The sequence below is a fragment of the Cibotium barometz genome, chromosome 4 (genome assembly GCF_041138505.1).
Source record: "Cibotium barometz isolate CiBa-2024 chromosome 4, ASM4113850v1, whole genome shotgun sequence".
Taxonomy (NCBI): Eukaryota; Viridiplantae; Streptophyta; class Polypodiopsida; order Cyatheales; family Cibotiaceae; genus Cibotium; species Cibotium barometz.
The window spans coordinates 47,369,832-47,385,260 of record NC_141049.1 but is presented as its reverse complement, the minus strand read 5'-3'; the positions used below and the strand labels follow the sequence as shown (position 1 = coordinate 47,385,260).

The 15,429-nt window shown below is 38.1% G+C and overlaps 1 protein-coding gene across 1 annotated transcript; it reads left to right on the top strand.

Annotated features, from left to right (window-relative positions):
* The first annotated feature begins 251 nt into the window (after positions 1-251).
* Positions 252-2,010, top strand: LOC147639333 (12-oxophytodienoate reductase 7-like). The gene is made up of 4 exons (XM_086783249.1): positions 252-365; positions 532-900; positions 1,043-1,225; positions 1,297-2,010. The coding sequence occupies exons 2-4, from the start codon at positions 744-746 to the stop codon at positions 1,953-1,955; spliced, it is 999 nt and encodes a 332-aa protein (XP_086639375.1). The 5' UTR covers positions 252-365; positions 532-743; the 3' UTR covers positions 1,956-2,010.
* Positions 2,011-15,429: the final 13,419 nt, after the last annotated feature.

Sequence of the window (15,429 nt, the reverse complement as noted above, 5' to 3'; positions counted from 1 at the left end):
CTGGGAAACTTCCCAGAAAACGTCACGGTAGAGGGTCTTCAATCTCTTAACCCATTCTTCCTCTCCCTCTTTCATGTATAAAATGCCTTCGCCCCTTGGGGATCTCAAACATTTCCACATCCGAAAAGCCTTCTCGCAGCATCAGAATTGATTTATAGAGCTAATACACCTTGTGATTAAGGCTAGAGCACCACTAATTATCAGCCCACCCCCCCCCCCCTTCCTTCCCATTTCATCTCATCTTCTCCATCACAACAACAGATCAGCATGCGCCGACGAGCAGCCATATCCTACAACTGCAAAGATGACATCTCCAGCAACCTCTTAGCACCCTTGAGCCTGAGCGGATTTCAGCTTTCTCACAGGTGCTGTAAAATTCTCTCTTAATTTTGTGATTGTTCGTTCAGTATGACTATTTTAACATCAAGCATAATTTTTCCTGATGCTGTGATGACTTTTTCATGTAATGGGACTGTAGTGCTTAAAAGGGATGGCTCTGATTATTTACTTCCTCTTTTTTGTGCTCCATAGGTCACTCGCTGCCGAGCACTAAATTACGTCCCTCAGGCTGCCCATATTGAGTTCTATGCCGAGAGAGCTACTGAAGGGGGCTTGTTAATCACTGAGGCTGTGGCTGTCACCCAAGAAGGCATTGGGTAAGGGGCCCAAAGTCTCTCATTTTCTTCATTTAGCTGTCCTTTGCTGTACTTCAGAGTAAAAGCATCCCCTTTATTTGCAAATGAATGTTGAGACCTTGTCTAAACTGTCCTTTATTCCATTCTCCTGGCATCTGGGCCGAGGAGCAAGTGGCGGCATGGAGGAAGGTAGTGGCAGCAGTGCATGACAAGGGCGGCATCATCTTCTGCCAGCTATGGCATGTGGGCCGTGCATCTCATACATGTATGTATGTGGGGGGCTTGGCTTGTAGATTATTAAGATCTTAGAGGTGTAAGTTCATGATCTAAGCTCAGATTAATAGTTTTCTGATTTCAGATCACCAGCCTAAAGGATATTGTTCTTGTTAGTTGTGTTCTGATTTTAGATTACCAGCCTAACGGATGTCCTCCATTATCGTCCACTGGGCGGAAGGTGCCCAAGGGGTGGTTCGTAAGACTGCCGGACGGGGTTATGACGGAATACTCACAGCCCCGCGCCCTCGAAGTCCACGAGATCCACGCGATTGTCGATCAGTTCCGGCAGGCGACTAGGAATGCTCGCCGGGCAGGTAAAGATCACTGCGTCCATCGTTTAGGGCCCTAATGATGGTTTAGGGCTAATGGGTCTCAAATTTTGCAGGGTTCGATGGGGTGGAGATCCACGCCGCCCACGGTTACCTGGTGGACCAATTCTTCAAGGACGGAATCAACGACCGGGCGGACGAGTATGGAGGCGCCGTTGAGAACCGTTGCAGGTTCGGGTTGGAGGTGCTGGAGGCTGTAGCTGGAGAGATGGGGGAGGAGCACACCGCCATCCGAATCTCGCCAATAACAGATCACCTCGGCGCCACCGACTCCGATCCGGAAGCCCTTGGCCTTCACCTCATCTCGGAGCTCAACAAGATGAAGCTGGCCTACCTCCACCTGACCCAGCCGCGCTATACCAAGGAGGGAGTGAAGGACACTGCAGGCAACTGTCTAGTCCTCAGCGAGGCCTACGAAGGAACGGTCATGTCGAGCGGAGGATACACACGTGAGACCGGCATGGAGGCTATCCGCACCGGGGAGGCGGACTTGATCTCCTACGGGCGGCTCTTCATCTCCAATCCGGATCTACCTTTGCGTTTCGCTATCGACGCTAAGCCCAACGTCTACGACCGCTCTACGCATGACCAGGTGAAGGGTTACGTGTACTATGGCGCGCTCAGTTCCAAGGAGGTGGCGGACGAGATTAATCCCACGTGCGGCAGAGTTCTCGGAGATCTCTGGTCACCCGGAACGCCAGTGGTGGCCACGTAGCCGAAGGTTTTGAGCTTTGATAGCACGTGCCCCTAAATAATTTCAACCTCATGAGTGATCCGTTATAATATTATGAATTTTTATCTTGTATTTTCGCGTGTGGTTGACTATGACTCCAATGTAAGAGTCCTCCTCCCATACTTTTTTCGATGCTTATTGCTTTCTTATTTGGATACAATCCTATGCAAAGCACTAGAGTCTAGCAAGGGTACACCGTACCCTACTAAACACATTCAAACTCTTAATTCAACCCTTATGTGATTCAATATATATGTTGACAACGTCAAGTTATTGCCATTGAATTTTAAGATAAATGCTAAAAAATAACCTCTAGCTATGTGACGATATGTGTCTTGTGAATGAAGTAAGCAAATTAGAGAAAAGAAAACCAACTAAAATGTGGGTAGTGTTAGTCATGATTTGCAAGAAGATTGTTATCAAATATTATTGTATTGATAAGATTTGGAGAAGAGATGTGACAAATCTATACAACAATATCACATTTACAATTGAAAGTAAAACAAATGACACGCCGCAAAGTCAAGACCAACCAAATGGTTATTATTGAGACGAGCATGACCCTATGGGTCATGATGAGACGATGGATTAATTGTCCCTAGACATCATAAGGATTAGTACTTGCATCACTTTTATTTTGAAAAGTACAAGAATGAAAAGGTTTTGGCATATGCTTTGAATTGTGAATAGTTTATATATGCTTCAACTTTTTGATTAGCAAGAAACGTATCTATTTAAATAAACATGATACACAAAAAAGGAAGATCTTTGTGACCATACTCCTTTTTCTATTCTTCAAATACATTGCTTGAAGTCATTTCATATATGCACATAGAATAGCATCAAAAAAGTGCATTGTTTAGTGGAAGTGTTGCATCCCCGTACTAACCAAGATCAGTGACTAACTAGGGTTAGTGGGCTTGAATTAACCCAGGGGGTTAGCTTTATCATCTAGTATAATAGTAAGGTTGAAGATAATGGAAAACTAGCATGAAAGATCTACGTGGCTAGCTCAAGCTTTGGTGCATATATCAAGATGTGATCTTTTTTTCTCTGGTGTTGCAAATTTTCATTCCATCAAGGCGATACATCATCTTGAAAAACTATTTCTTTTGCAAATGGACAACCTGTTAGCCCAATAATATAGTTGAGATTAGCACGTTTTAAGGTAAATCAATAAGCCATGGCCGTAGTTAGCATGCTCGATTAGTACTTGACATATGTATGGGGTGCATACGTTGCTTCTATAATAATTATACATATGTTACTGAAAACAATAGGGTTCGTAATTGTATACGCTTGGTGGGAGGCTGTTGGAGCATAGGTGCAAGGGTGGAGGTTCTTCTTCCTAGAAACTCCTTCATAGCTGAAAATTTTGTAGCATGGGTTAGGTAAAGCTGCACTTGTTCTGTTCTCAATGCCAACTTAAGAGGTGGTTGTTGCAATATACAACATGATTTGATGATTATAATGAGGAAGTATTGGACAAGGTTGAACAAGGTAGGTGTTACGACCCTTACACGTGGCAACACATGGGACACGTACATTCGTACGTGGGATTTGCACACCAGTAATGTGTTAGATACTCAGAAGTTGCATGGGAAAACCAATGGTAGCATACTATTGCACATCATCACTTATAATAATAAGTGTGAACTGACGTTGTAGGCCAAAGACCCAATGATGTGTAGCATGGGATACCAGCAGGGACACACGGGTACATGTGTATTGTGTGGCCAGTACGGTACACATTGGATGCCCAGGTTCAATGGTATATATAATGGTTGGGCTGTTAAACATGGTATGCCAACCTAGGTTTATTTTTTACTATTCTTGAGTTCTTCTTCTTCCCTCATGTTTTTTGCATGAGGCTAGATACCGGGACCGTGCCTACCTTGCATGGAGATCTTACATTTGGTATCAGATCCTAATCCTTGATTTTGGCTATGGGGGAAGCTTTGCAGGAGATTGGAGCCTCTCTTGAGGTGGCATTAAGAGGAGGAGAATCATCATCGCTATTGCAGCCATTTTTGTTTTCGTTAGTTCTGTCAACGCTGTCTAAAATCCGTGCGTCCGTCGACGTTCATTTGTTCCATCGGTCGGCCGTGCTGCTACGGTTGTTGCTGAGGTTTGCCACCACACTAGAGTGTGGCTTAACCTTTTTGTTTGGTGGCCAAGCCACACAGCCAGTCGCCACAGTCGTGGTCACCACTGGCCGTCGCCTGCTGGTCGTGTGGCCAAGCCTTGGGTGGTTCTTTCTAGAAGAAGCCGAACCTATGATGCTTTCGTCCCTCTTTCGTCAACACCACAAAGTAGAAGCCAAGCCACCATTGTCAAGCTTCGCGCCGACGATGCAGCGCACAACAGAAAAAAAAAAACCATGATTTCTTTTTCTTTTTTCTTTTTATATCAAAGCCCTAAGGTCATATTTCAAATGTTTCTTGGAGGTGGGTCACATGTAGAGTTTGTAGGCCACAAATTCCTCTTTTCGGTGGACTGTTTCTTGAAGCTCTTGGCCCGATCTTTGAAGTTGTTTCTCTCCATGGCATTGACCTATATTGATTTGAATATATTTACCAGTAGGGGGTTACTTATCCCTGCTTTTTGTATATTTGTGATTTAAAAATGGATTTGGACAACTCTACCCGACCATCACCAGAGGACATCCTTCTTCGCCAACAAATGCATGCAAATGAATTCATTTATGAATGCTATCTGCACCATGATAACACCTATAGTACCTCAACCGTCGTTGTCGCTCACTTCCGATTCTCATCCCTTGGGTAATCGTGAGGACACTTTGAAAAATGTATTAAACCCAAAACTTGCATTAAAAGATTTGAAGCCACCAAAGTACACTAGCACTTTACCTTTCCAGACAACTGATCTAGTAGATTAGTGACTTTCTAAGTTGGAGCAATGCTTTTCTTTATATGATATCACGGATGAGCACTTTAGAATCCATCATGTTGCATATAATTTACAGGATGTGGCTCATCATTGGTGGAGGAAAATAAGACAATTTTGAATACTTGGGAGGAGTTTAAAATATGTTTATTCAAAATTTTACTCAAATTTTATGCCTCCAAATGAGTAGAGTAGAGCGCTTGAAACTTGGTTTTTTATTTCTTAAAAGAATCTCATAGTTTAGGAGTATGTAGACAAGTATTGAGAGGTGCTTATGAAGATACCATAAATTTTACCAGATTTCTTATAGGTTCATAAGTTTTCCTTGGGTTTAAATGATAAACTTCGTCCATTAGTTCGCCCGTGAGAAGTGTTAAACATTATCTTGAACTATAGTATGGCTTTAGTTTATGAAGATGGTCGAAAAGGTTGAATTCACGCAGTGGGTCTAGGTTCAAAGTCTCATTTTATGTGACCTACTTATGAAGCTTCCAGGCACACCAGTGGTAAAAAAGGAAAGGCATCCATGTCTAGTGTACATTCATCTACAAAGACTCTTGTAGGAGTTAAAAGAAAGGTGTCAAGGAAGAATGACCACATATCTTCTCACTCTCGATCAGTTTGAGAAAGCAAAGAATCAAGGCTTATGCTATGCTTGTATGGGTAAGCATCAAAGGCATGATTATCCATGAAAGAAGCATGCATAGCTGCAAATATGAGCACTGATTCTATAGATTCAGATCACGAGGATGATCTCGAGGAGGATTTATTAGATGATACTCCATAGTAGACACCCTTGTTAAAAGACATGGTGTTAGCTTAAGCTTGACAATGAATGAATGAATCACACAATGGAGATGCTTATCACATAAGCAAACTCACACCACTAGAGCAACACGTGCAACCACTTAAATAAGAATGAGATGGTTGTAACACATAGTAGACACCCTTGTTAAAAGACATGGTGTTAGCTTAAGCTTGACAATGAATGAATGAATCACACAATGGAGATGCTTCTCAGATGCTTATCACATAAGCAAACTCACACCACTAGAGCAACACGTGCAACCACTTAAATAAGAATGAGATGGTTGTCACACATAAGCAAACTCACACCACTAGAGCAACACATGAAACCACTTAGATAAGAATGAGATGTAACCAATGAGAAATATAATGTACTCAAGGTCACCACAAAGCATCACATAAACACATGCTAATGAAAATGCCAAAGAGAAGAGTATTTCCACAAAGGACCACGTAGTATATTAGAAGCATGGGAATTACACTCTCCACTTAGTGTTGAGATGTTAAGCTCAACACAAGTTGATACTCATGATATGCCTAGGTGACCGTTTCTGCCACTTACATCACTGGCGTGTTTGGCATGATAGATCTTTGCCAGTGATTCTACAGTTGAACTCCACCGGCTATTAGTAGTTATGACATACTTATCTTGCCAACTCCCTCACTTAGCATGTTCACATTATGGAGAATATGTATATAGTACTTTTATACTTATGTTGTATTTCCCTTACCTTTTGGTAGAACCATTTTGTTGTGAAGAAGAAGAAGAACAATTTTCAGCCTCTCATCTTGTGTGTTTTCTTCTAGGGTTTGTGTGAGTGTGTGTGTGCTTGCAAGAGCTCAAGCTCTCTTCCTCCCTGCATCTTTTCATGGTATCAAAGCCTGGTTCATGATAAGAAGCTGAGCGGTGAGTATGAGAAGCACTGGAAGAGGTACGAGAGTAAGAACTTCACCTACTCTTACTCCTTTGTGTTGACTACTACACCCTTGTTGGGAGCTCTTTGGGAGGCACCGGAAAACAAACTCCAATTGAGGAGCTTTTTTCGTCGGGTGGGAGGTGTAGGGTAACTATAAAGTCCTTTGGACCAAATGTTTCGGGCCAAAAATGCTTTTTGGGCATGTCTGGACCTCCATTTTTCTGTTCGAGAAGGCATTCACGTGCACTACAAGAGTTTCGATTCTCTATAGAACTCTGTTCTTGGTACTACAGGAAGGGTGATTAGTTGTGTAGACACTTTGTGTACTCTAAAGAGGTCTTACATGTGCTATTGGCTGTATGTATGCAAATTGAGGTCACTGGAGGTTGTGATAGTTTGGGTGCACTATAGTATCACTATAGAGAATACAACAGTTTGTGCAAGACAAACAAGAGAGGTGTTTTTGGTGAGTTTGTGTTGTAGACAAGATGTTAAATGATGGAATTAACCAGATTGTTATAGAGAATCTTGACAAGAACAACTTCCATGCTTGGAGGTTTATATTGATAAATTTTTTGTTGGGAAAAGGCTATTGGGACTACATTGAATGTGAACATGAGGAGGCACCAGAGATACCGAAGATTAATCCAACTACTGCAGATGTAAAAGAATACAAGGATTGAAATCAAGGAGAAAGGAAAGTCATGTATTGGCTTTCTAGTAGCATACATGATACCATGATTGGGCATATACAGGATGCCAAGTCACCCAAGGAGGCATGGGACACCTCGGTAAAGTTGTATGAAACTAAAACTAAGGCACGAAAGATTCAGTTGAAGAATAAGCTTCATACTATGGAGAAGAAAAACATGTATGTGCATGATTATGCCTTGAAAATCAAGGGCATTATGGAATCCCTTGCATCTATTGGTGTTTCTATTAATGATGATGATAAGGTAGAAGTATGTCTATGTGGTCTTAGGCCACAATACAAGGCATTCAAGACATCTATTCAAACTTGGGACAACATCCCCAACTTTACAGACTTGATATCAATGCTGATCATTGAAAAAAAGAGTTCGGGTGAAGACCAATCTTCACAAAACAAAGGCAGTTCAGAGCAACAAGCCTTCTACACAAGTGCAGGTGGAGGACGAGGCTGTCGCCAAGGTGGTGGTGGTGGAACAGGTAATCAAAATTATGGTCACCAACAACAGTCCCATGAATCACAACAACACCACACAGGTGGAAGAGGCCACTTCAGAGGTAGGGGGGAGTCAAAGAGGTCATGGAAATTAGCAAAGGTAGCAAAATAGGTGAAATATCTTGCAGATGTACTTCATATTCCAAATACTACAACAAATATGGTTTATGTTGGCCAGATGAGCGAGCAAGGTTTGCAGGTGTGCTTTAACCCTAATGGTTGTTATGTCAAAGACTTAAAGCCAAGTGCAGGCTGGTTGCAAAAGCCAATAGAGTGGGTAGAATGTTTACACTAGATGTAAATATGCTTGAAGTGAAAGTTGTAATGTTTGCATAGGGTTCAGAAGTTGTTGCAAATACAGACATTTGGCATAAGCGAATTGCACATGTAAATCGATAAAGAATGAAGTCTAAAGAAATTGTGATAGGGTTGCCTAAGTTTAAGGTTGATGGTGTGCAGAAAGTATGTGAAGCATGTCAATTTGAAAAGCAGACAAAGCATGTATTTTCACATGACAAAAATGTGAGCAGGAATGTACTAGATGTTGTGCATTTAGACATATGGGGTCCTGTAAAAACTACGTCTATGGGTGGTTGCAGGTAATATATAACATTCATTGATGATCACATAAGGAAAGTGTGGGTGTATTTCATGAGAAGGAGAAGAGTGAAGATTTCACTCATTTTAAAAATTTTAGAGTGATGATTGAAAAGTAGACATGAAAGCATGTGAAGTGCTTAAGGTCAGATGGAGGGGGAGAATAATTCTCCAATGAGTTCTTTGATTTCTTGTGGAATAATGGAATTCAGAGACAATTTACATGTAGATACACATCGCCTACTATAGGTGGATAAATAAGCACCTACGGGCGACTGTCTACGGACGGTGAAATTTGGTAGCTATGGGAGGATCTTGGACCAAAGGCCAGTTGAAAAAAAAAGGAATATAGATACTATAACCTTACTACACGTGACTTGAGGGTAAGAAGAGATGTTATGTGTGATGAAATGAGTAGCTACTAGTATGCTACTGAAAAAGATGCCATTGTGGTTGATGTAACTGGAAATGTGAGTGCATAAGCGCCTACGGGCGGCTGTCTACGGACAGTGAAATTTGGTAGCTATGGGAGGATCTTGGACCAAAGGCCAGTTGAAAAAAAAAAAGGAATATAGATACTATAACCTTACTACACGACGTGACTTGAGGGTAAGAAGAGATGTTATGTGTGATGAAATGAGTAGCTAGTATGCTACTAAAAAAGATGCCATTGCGGTTGATGTAACTGGAAATGTGAGTGCATAGAATGCGAGTTAGAAATCACAGTCATTAAGTGGACCTGGAGAGTCATTTGGTGTTGGGTCTGTTAATAGACCATGGAGTGGCAAGTTGTGTCAAAATACTAGTCCTGAAAATGCAGTTGGTACATGACGGAAAGGCAAAGAGAAGGTGGTAAGCCTCTTGGTATGCCTGACATTTCTACAGGGCATTCTTATGTTGATAGAGAGTCTAGTGGTTTAGCGCAGAGTCTTGATGATGAGCTTGGGATTCCAGCTATTAGAACACCTAGTGTAAGAAAGGAAAGAGAAGTTGAAAAAAATACCAGGTAGTGATCATGGACAATGCAAGTTAGCGAGATTCAAAAAACCTATTCATAGGTTGACATATGATGGTTATGTTGCTCATCATTATGCATATATGGAAAATGTTGTGCAAGATGTTGAATCCACATGTTTTGAAGAAGCTGTTGGGAATTGAGATTGGGAGAAAGCAGAAATGTTGCATTGGATGCAAATAAGACTTGGGAGTCTATTGGATCTAAGTGGGTGTACAAAAAAAATATGCACAACTCAGATGGAAGTACTAGCAGGTATAAAGCAAGATTGGTTGTAATGCTCAAACTTATGGGATTGATTATGAGGAGACGTTTAGCCTTGTTGCCAAGATGGCAACCATGAGAGTTGTTATGGTGGTGGTTGCATCAAAAGGATGGATTTTGTAGAGCAAATGGATGTTAAGAATGTGTTCTTGCATGGTGATTTGCTAGAAGAGATGTATATGGATGAGCCACCACCAGGTTATGAAGATGTGGGCCACCCTGAATTTGTATACAAGCTACGTAAAGCCTTATATGGCTTGAAACAGGCACCTAGAGCATGGCATGATAAGATAGCACAATATATTATCACCATTGGCTTTCATGTGGTAGATGTTGATCATTCACTCTATGTGTGGAAGAGTGATAGGGGCATTATGGTCATCACAATCTATGTGGATGACTTGATTGTTGGGGGTGACAGTGGAGAGGAAGTTGAGAGTGTGAAATGTCTCCTCAAGTAGAAATTTGACATGAAGGATTTGGGTGAAATGAGGTAGTTCCTTGGCATTGAGGTTATTACGATGGCCAAGGGTATATGGTTGTCACAGAGGTAGCATGCATTGGACAAGCTATCCAAATATGGTATGGCTGGTTGTAAACCAATTTCTCTGCCATTAGCCAGCTGAGTGCAGTTGCGGGTGAGATGCTAGAGAACCCCACTATGTACAGAAAGATAGTGGGGTAGCTTGATCTAAATGACGATCACCAAGCTAAATTTGAACTATAAAGTTGGATTGTAGATTCAGTTTATGCAGGTTCCTTGGAAGCCACATTTGGATGGTGTCAGGTGCACATTGCACTACGTGAAGTTATAGTATACTATGGTATCTTTTATGAGGCTGGTATGGAGTTGCAGGTATTTGAATACACTGATGCAGATTGGGCTTATAGTATCGTAGATAGGAGATCCATGAGTGGATTTATGTTTTCCTTTGGGAGTGGTGCTGTGACATGGAGCAACAAGAAGCAGCCCAACAGTTGCCTTGTCGACGAGTACAAGGGAGTATATGAAAGATCCCTGAGTTTGAGTATTTTTTGGACCACATGAGAGTATGTTCCTCCCCTTGCTTAATTCCAAATTGATACTGAAAACTATGACCATTGAGCTATGAAAATTATGGCATGTTAGTGGCCTCTCTAGTTGCAAAGCATCTAAAATCATATGTTTCTTCCATGATTTTGATGGAGGGATTGGGAACATATGTATCCACTAACAAGGTAGAGATCTATGGAAGGTCAAATGCACTTTTCTTTACCAATTTGATTGAGAATCAGTCATATTCTATATTAAACCATTGAAGTAGCACGTTGCGCTACAAGCAGACATTTCTAGAGAAATGGTCGAATATGGGTAAAAATCTTTGCAGATATTCCCAATACCCGTAAACCCACGGAAGTGAGAATGGGAAAAGAAAAAGGAAATTCTATAGGTTGTATGGCTCGTGTGGTGATGGGATAGATCTCATCCTACTAAATATCTGGTCAATCTAGTTATGTGTGTGTCCCACCAACAAAAACCCAATTTCGACTTTCTTGAATATCTTCTTTTGTACTAGCATATTCTAGTATGCCACGAGAACTTGGTTTTTTGTTTTCTCTGCTAGTGTTATCTAGTTGTAAGTAGAGAATGGGTGGTAGTTCACCTTGGCATTCTCCGATAATGTTTTGAATGATGGTGATTGTCAAATTAGGATTTTATGAATGTTAGGAAAATTAACAAAGATCCTTGATTACATGACACACTAAGGCTCCTACAACATGGAGTTGGATAAAATTTTTCTCTTGAGATTCTTAGGAGGATGCATAAAATGAGCCAACATGGTTTTCTTTTTATCCATGCTATCAATGACAAGGCCTAAATATTTCTCCTTCTTCTCTAAACACTTTTTCCTATGCTTTGCTAATTTTTGGCGCTCTGTGCTCTGCTGCTCCTTGTGGATCTTCAAGGCATGTAGAATGGGCACTATAAAAGAGATTCAAGAGTGTCAATATTTTTTTTTTAATATAAAAAAATAATTCAAAATAACCAACACAGCCACTTTAAAAGGTCTAGAACTTCAAACTTATCTTACATTTTTCTTCTATAGTCTTTGTTGTGTCTCGCTTTGCTTTCAACTTCGCACATATTTGCAAACACCCATCCTGCTCTTCTTGGGAATTTGTATTGCAGAGAAATCTTGTCTTCATATTCCATTAGGAAAAATTTGGACTCACAAACTGACCCTCTAAGGGCTTTCTCTCTCTTCCATGAATCAAGGAAAAGTGCAAAAATAATGTTATAAATATTGCTCCTCTCTCTTCTCTTTTTGAATCTTATACATCTCAAAATATTAGTTTTATAATAGATTCACTTATTATTTTATTGACTGTCCAAGAACTTTACCAGACCTTCTCAGAACTCGAATATCTCAAAAACTATTTTTTAAGCTGGTTTCGAATATCTCAAAAGATATGACATTCTTAAATGCCTAGATTCTTTTATGATTGAAGAAACAATCATTTCGTGATTCTAGAAGGATTTTATCTTAAAAATGGAATTTCTTGATTTGTACTTTGTATTTCATAATTTCTTTTTACAAGTACGTAGATTCATGCTTTATCTACATTCTGGTGCATTTTTATGTTTTTTTTTAGAGATTTGAAGAGAATAGACATTTTTTAAGATTTTAAGAATGTGTTTAGATTTATTATTTTAGAAAATAGTGCATTACGAATTTTCTCTTCTTCTTCTCTTTAGGTAATTTATTCTTTCCATAGCTCATTTCTTCTTCTACTTTCAAATTTGCCAAACAGTTTGTATTTCCCTCCATCTCCAAACAGTTTGTATTTCCCTCCTGTTCTATTGCACTTGTTCACTAAAAAGCTAGAGAATGAAGAGTGATTTGATTTTCTGGTGTCATTTTCTTGGAGCCAACAAACCATTTCCCTCTTCATTAATCTTGCTATCACAGAGAGACACAGAGAAGAGACAACACAGAGCCAACATAGAGAAGCAACAGAGAACAAAAATAGAGGTTAGCAATGTTTTGATGTTGGTTATGTTCAATTGAGTTCTAGAAGTTATGTTTTCATATTAGTTATGTGCATTACTATTCGTAAATAATAAAGTTAATAGTAAGATATGTTTTACTATTGGTTAATAATAATAATATGTGCATTACTATTGGTTAATAATAATAATATGTGTTAAAGTTGGTGTTAAATTACACGTATGTGTTAATAATCATGAAATTTTGTGTGAGTTTTCTTGTAGGCATTGATTGTACTCAATGGAGATAGTGATGTATCTAAGTGTTTCTAGTTTTTTAATGTTTTAGGAGGTGGTTGGTATATTCTATGCATCAATTGTTGAAGCCTAGACTTGGCAAGTAGTATAACACATTACATGGTAAGTGTGACATTACAATTAATTTGTATAGTTTTAGAGACTAAATATGATTATGTTGCTTATTGATGTTGTAAGATTCCTCCCTCCAGCTTTTGAGGTGTGCATGTGTAAGAACCTCCCCTTCTGATCTTATAATTATTTCCCTCTCTGAAATAAAAGAAAGATCCTGTTTTACCCTGTTTTGGCTTGGAGAGAGAAAGTATCTAGAGGGAGATAATTCAAAATTGAGATACTTTTAGATATAAAAATCTTCCTAGTGTTTAAAATGGTTTTCCTTGAAATAGAAATTCAAAAAGAACTTTCTGGACAATGTGCAATTGGAATTAATTGAAAATAGGTATAAAGGACCTTAGTCTAAGGGTCTAGATTTTTAGAAATTTTTGGATTATGGTCCAATTAAGGTTCCTATGGGCCAATAGGAGCAATCCAAGTGTAGGGAGGAGATAAATTGAAGAATAAAATAAAAACCCCCCAAAAATGAGTAAATGCTCACATAAGATGAAGAGTGGACTACTAAGGACCAAAGCAAAGAATTAAAAAACTAAATTTCGACACCTCAGTGTGGGGATCTCCCCTCATGAAGTAGGTGCCTTTTTCTCATCATTACTCCCAATTTTTAATCAATAAAATGAGATATTTTCATCTCTCCTCTCTCCTGTTTCAAAACTAGATCCAAAAAGTAAGCTAAACTGAACAAAAAATGGTCAAAAATTGACCAAACTGATCTGGAAAATTCTAGAATCAGTTTGCTTAGTTAGAGGCTCACTTTTTCCTATAAATAGAAGCCTCCCCATTTGTAAAATCTTAATGGTGTTTATGCACTATTACTCTACTCCTGTCCTGAGCCATCTACATTGAATTTTTCAATAATTCAATTGTTTTTGGCCTAATCCTCTCCAAAGTGTATTGGTTGCCACTTTTGCTTCAAACAAGAGTAGAACCCTCAATACCTCAAGCCAAAGGAGAGCTTACAAGCCAAAGGAGAGCTTACAAGCTCCATGTAAGCTAATTTTCTTACTTTGTTTATGAATTTTAATGAAAAATCTATGGTTTTCTTGATTTTTATGTTTTGCAAATGATTGAATTAAATTCAAATGCTATGTCTTTGACCTTCTCTTCTTTACATTCCAACCTTTCTTAATCCTAGAAAGATTAAGTAAGTGATTAATTAAACTCTTCTTATTGTTTACTCTCTTGAATTTAGAAAATTGTGTAGATTAGAGTTCTATAATTCTAAATTGGGCTAGTTAAGTTAAGTGAAGAAAGATAAAAATGAGAAATGGCCAGCCATACAAAGGAGGTTATGGTAAAATTTTTCAGAATTTTGTGAAAAAGAACGTTTATTTTTTATGTTATTCCAAAAGAGTAATTCCCACCATTTTTGCATCTAAAAGAAATACTCTAATTACTCCATGTACATATTCATCTATGAATATGCATGGATATTACTGATATCAATTATTAAATTTGATTTCTATGCATAGAAAGATGCATAAAGAAATTTTTTTATTTATAAAAGTGTTATTCTTATTAAATCTGATTTTTATGCATAGAAAGATGCATAAAGGAAATGTTTTATTTATAAAAGTGTTATTCTGAATAAATTTGATTTCTATGCATAGAAAGATGCATAATGGAAATTTTTTAAAAGTGTTATTCTTATTAAAATTTATTTCTATGCATAGAAAGATGCATAAAGAAAATTTTATTATTACAAAAGTGTTATTCTTATTAAATTTTATTTTTATATAGAAAGATACATAAAGGATTTTTTTAATTACGAAAGTGTTATTCTTATTAAATTTGATTCTATGCATAGAAAGATGCATAAAGGAAAATTTTTTATTATAAAAGTGTTATTCTTATTAAATTTGATTTTTATGCATAGAAAGATGCATAAAGAAATTTTTTTAAAATTATAAAAGCGTTATTCTTATAAAAATTGATTTTTATGCATAAATAGATTCATAAAGAAATTCTTTTTATTTTAAAAGTGTTATTCCTATTAAATTTGATGTTATGCATAAATAGATGCATAAAAGGATTTTTTTATAAAAGTATTATTTCCATTGAAGTTGATTTTTATGCATAAATAGATGCATAAAGAATTTTTATATCAAAATTAGAATTCTCTTAATTTCTATGTTTAAATTCTATGAGTATTTGATAAATGAATAATTAAATACTCTAAGAAAAAAATTTCTATCGTTTTATATTCACACGGATTGTAAAAAGAAAATTCACGAAATCTATCGAGATCGAAATATTTAGATAAATGATTAATTTATTCCTCATTGGAATTCGTAACTAATTTTAGAAATCAGTTAAGTGCATATTCAAAGAAATAAATTTGGTAA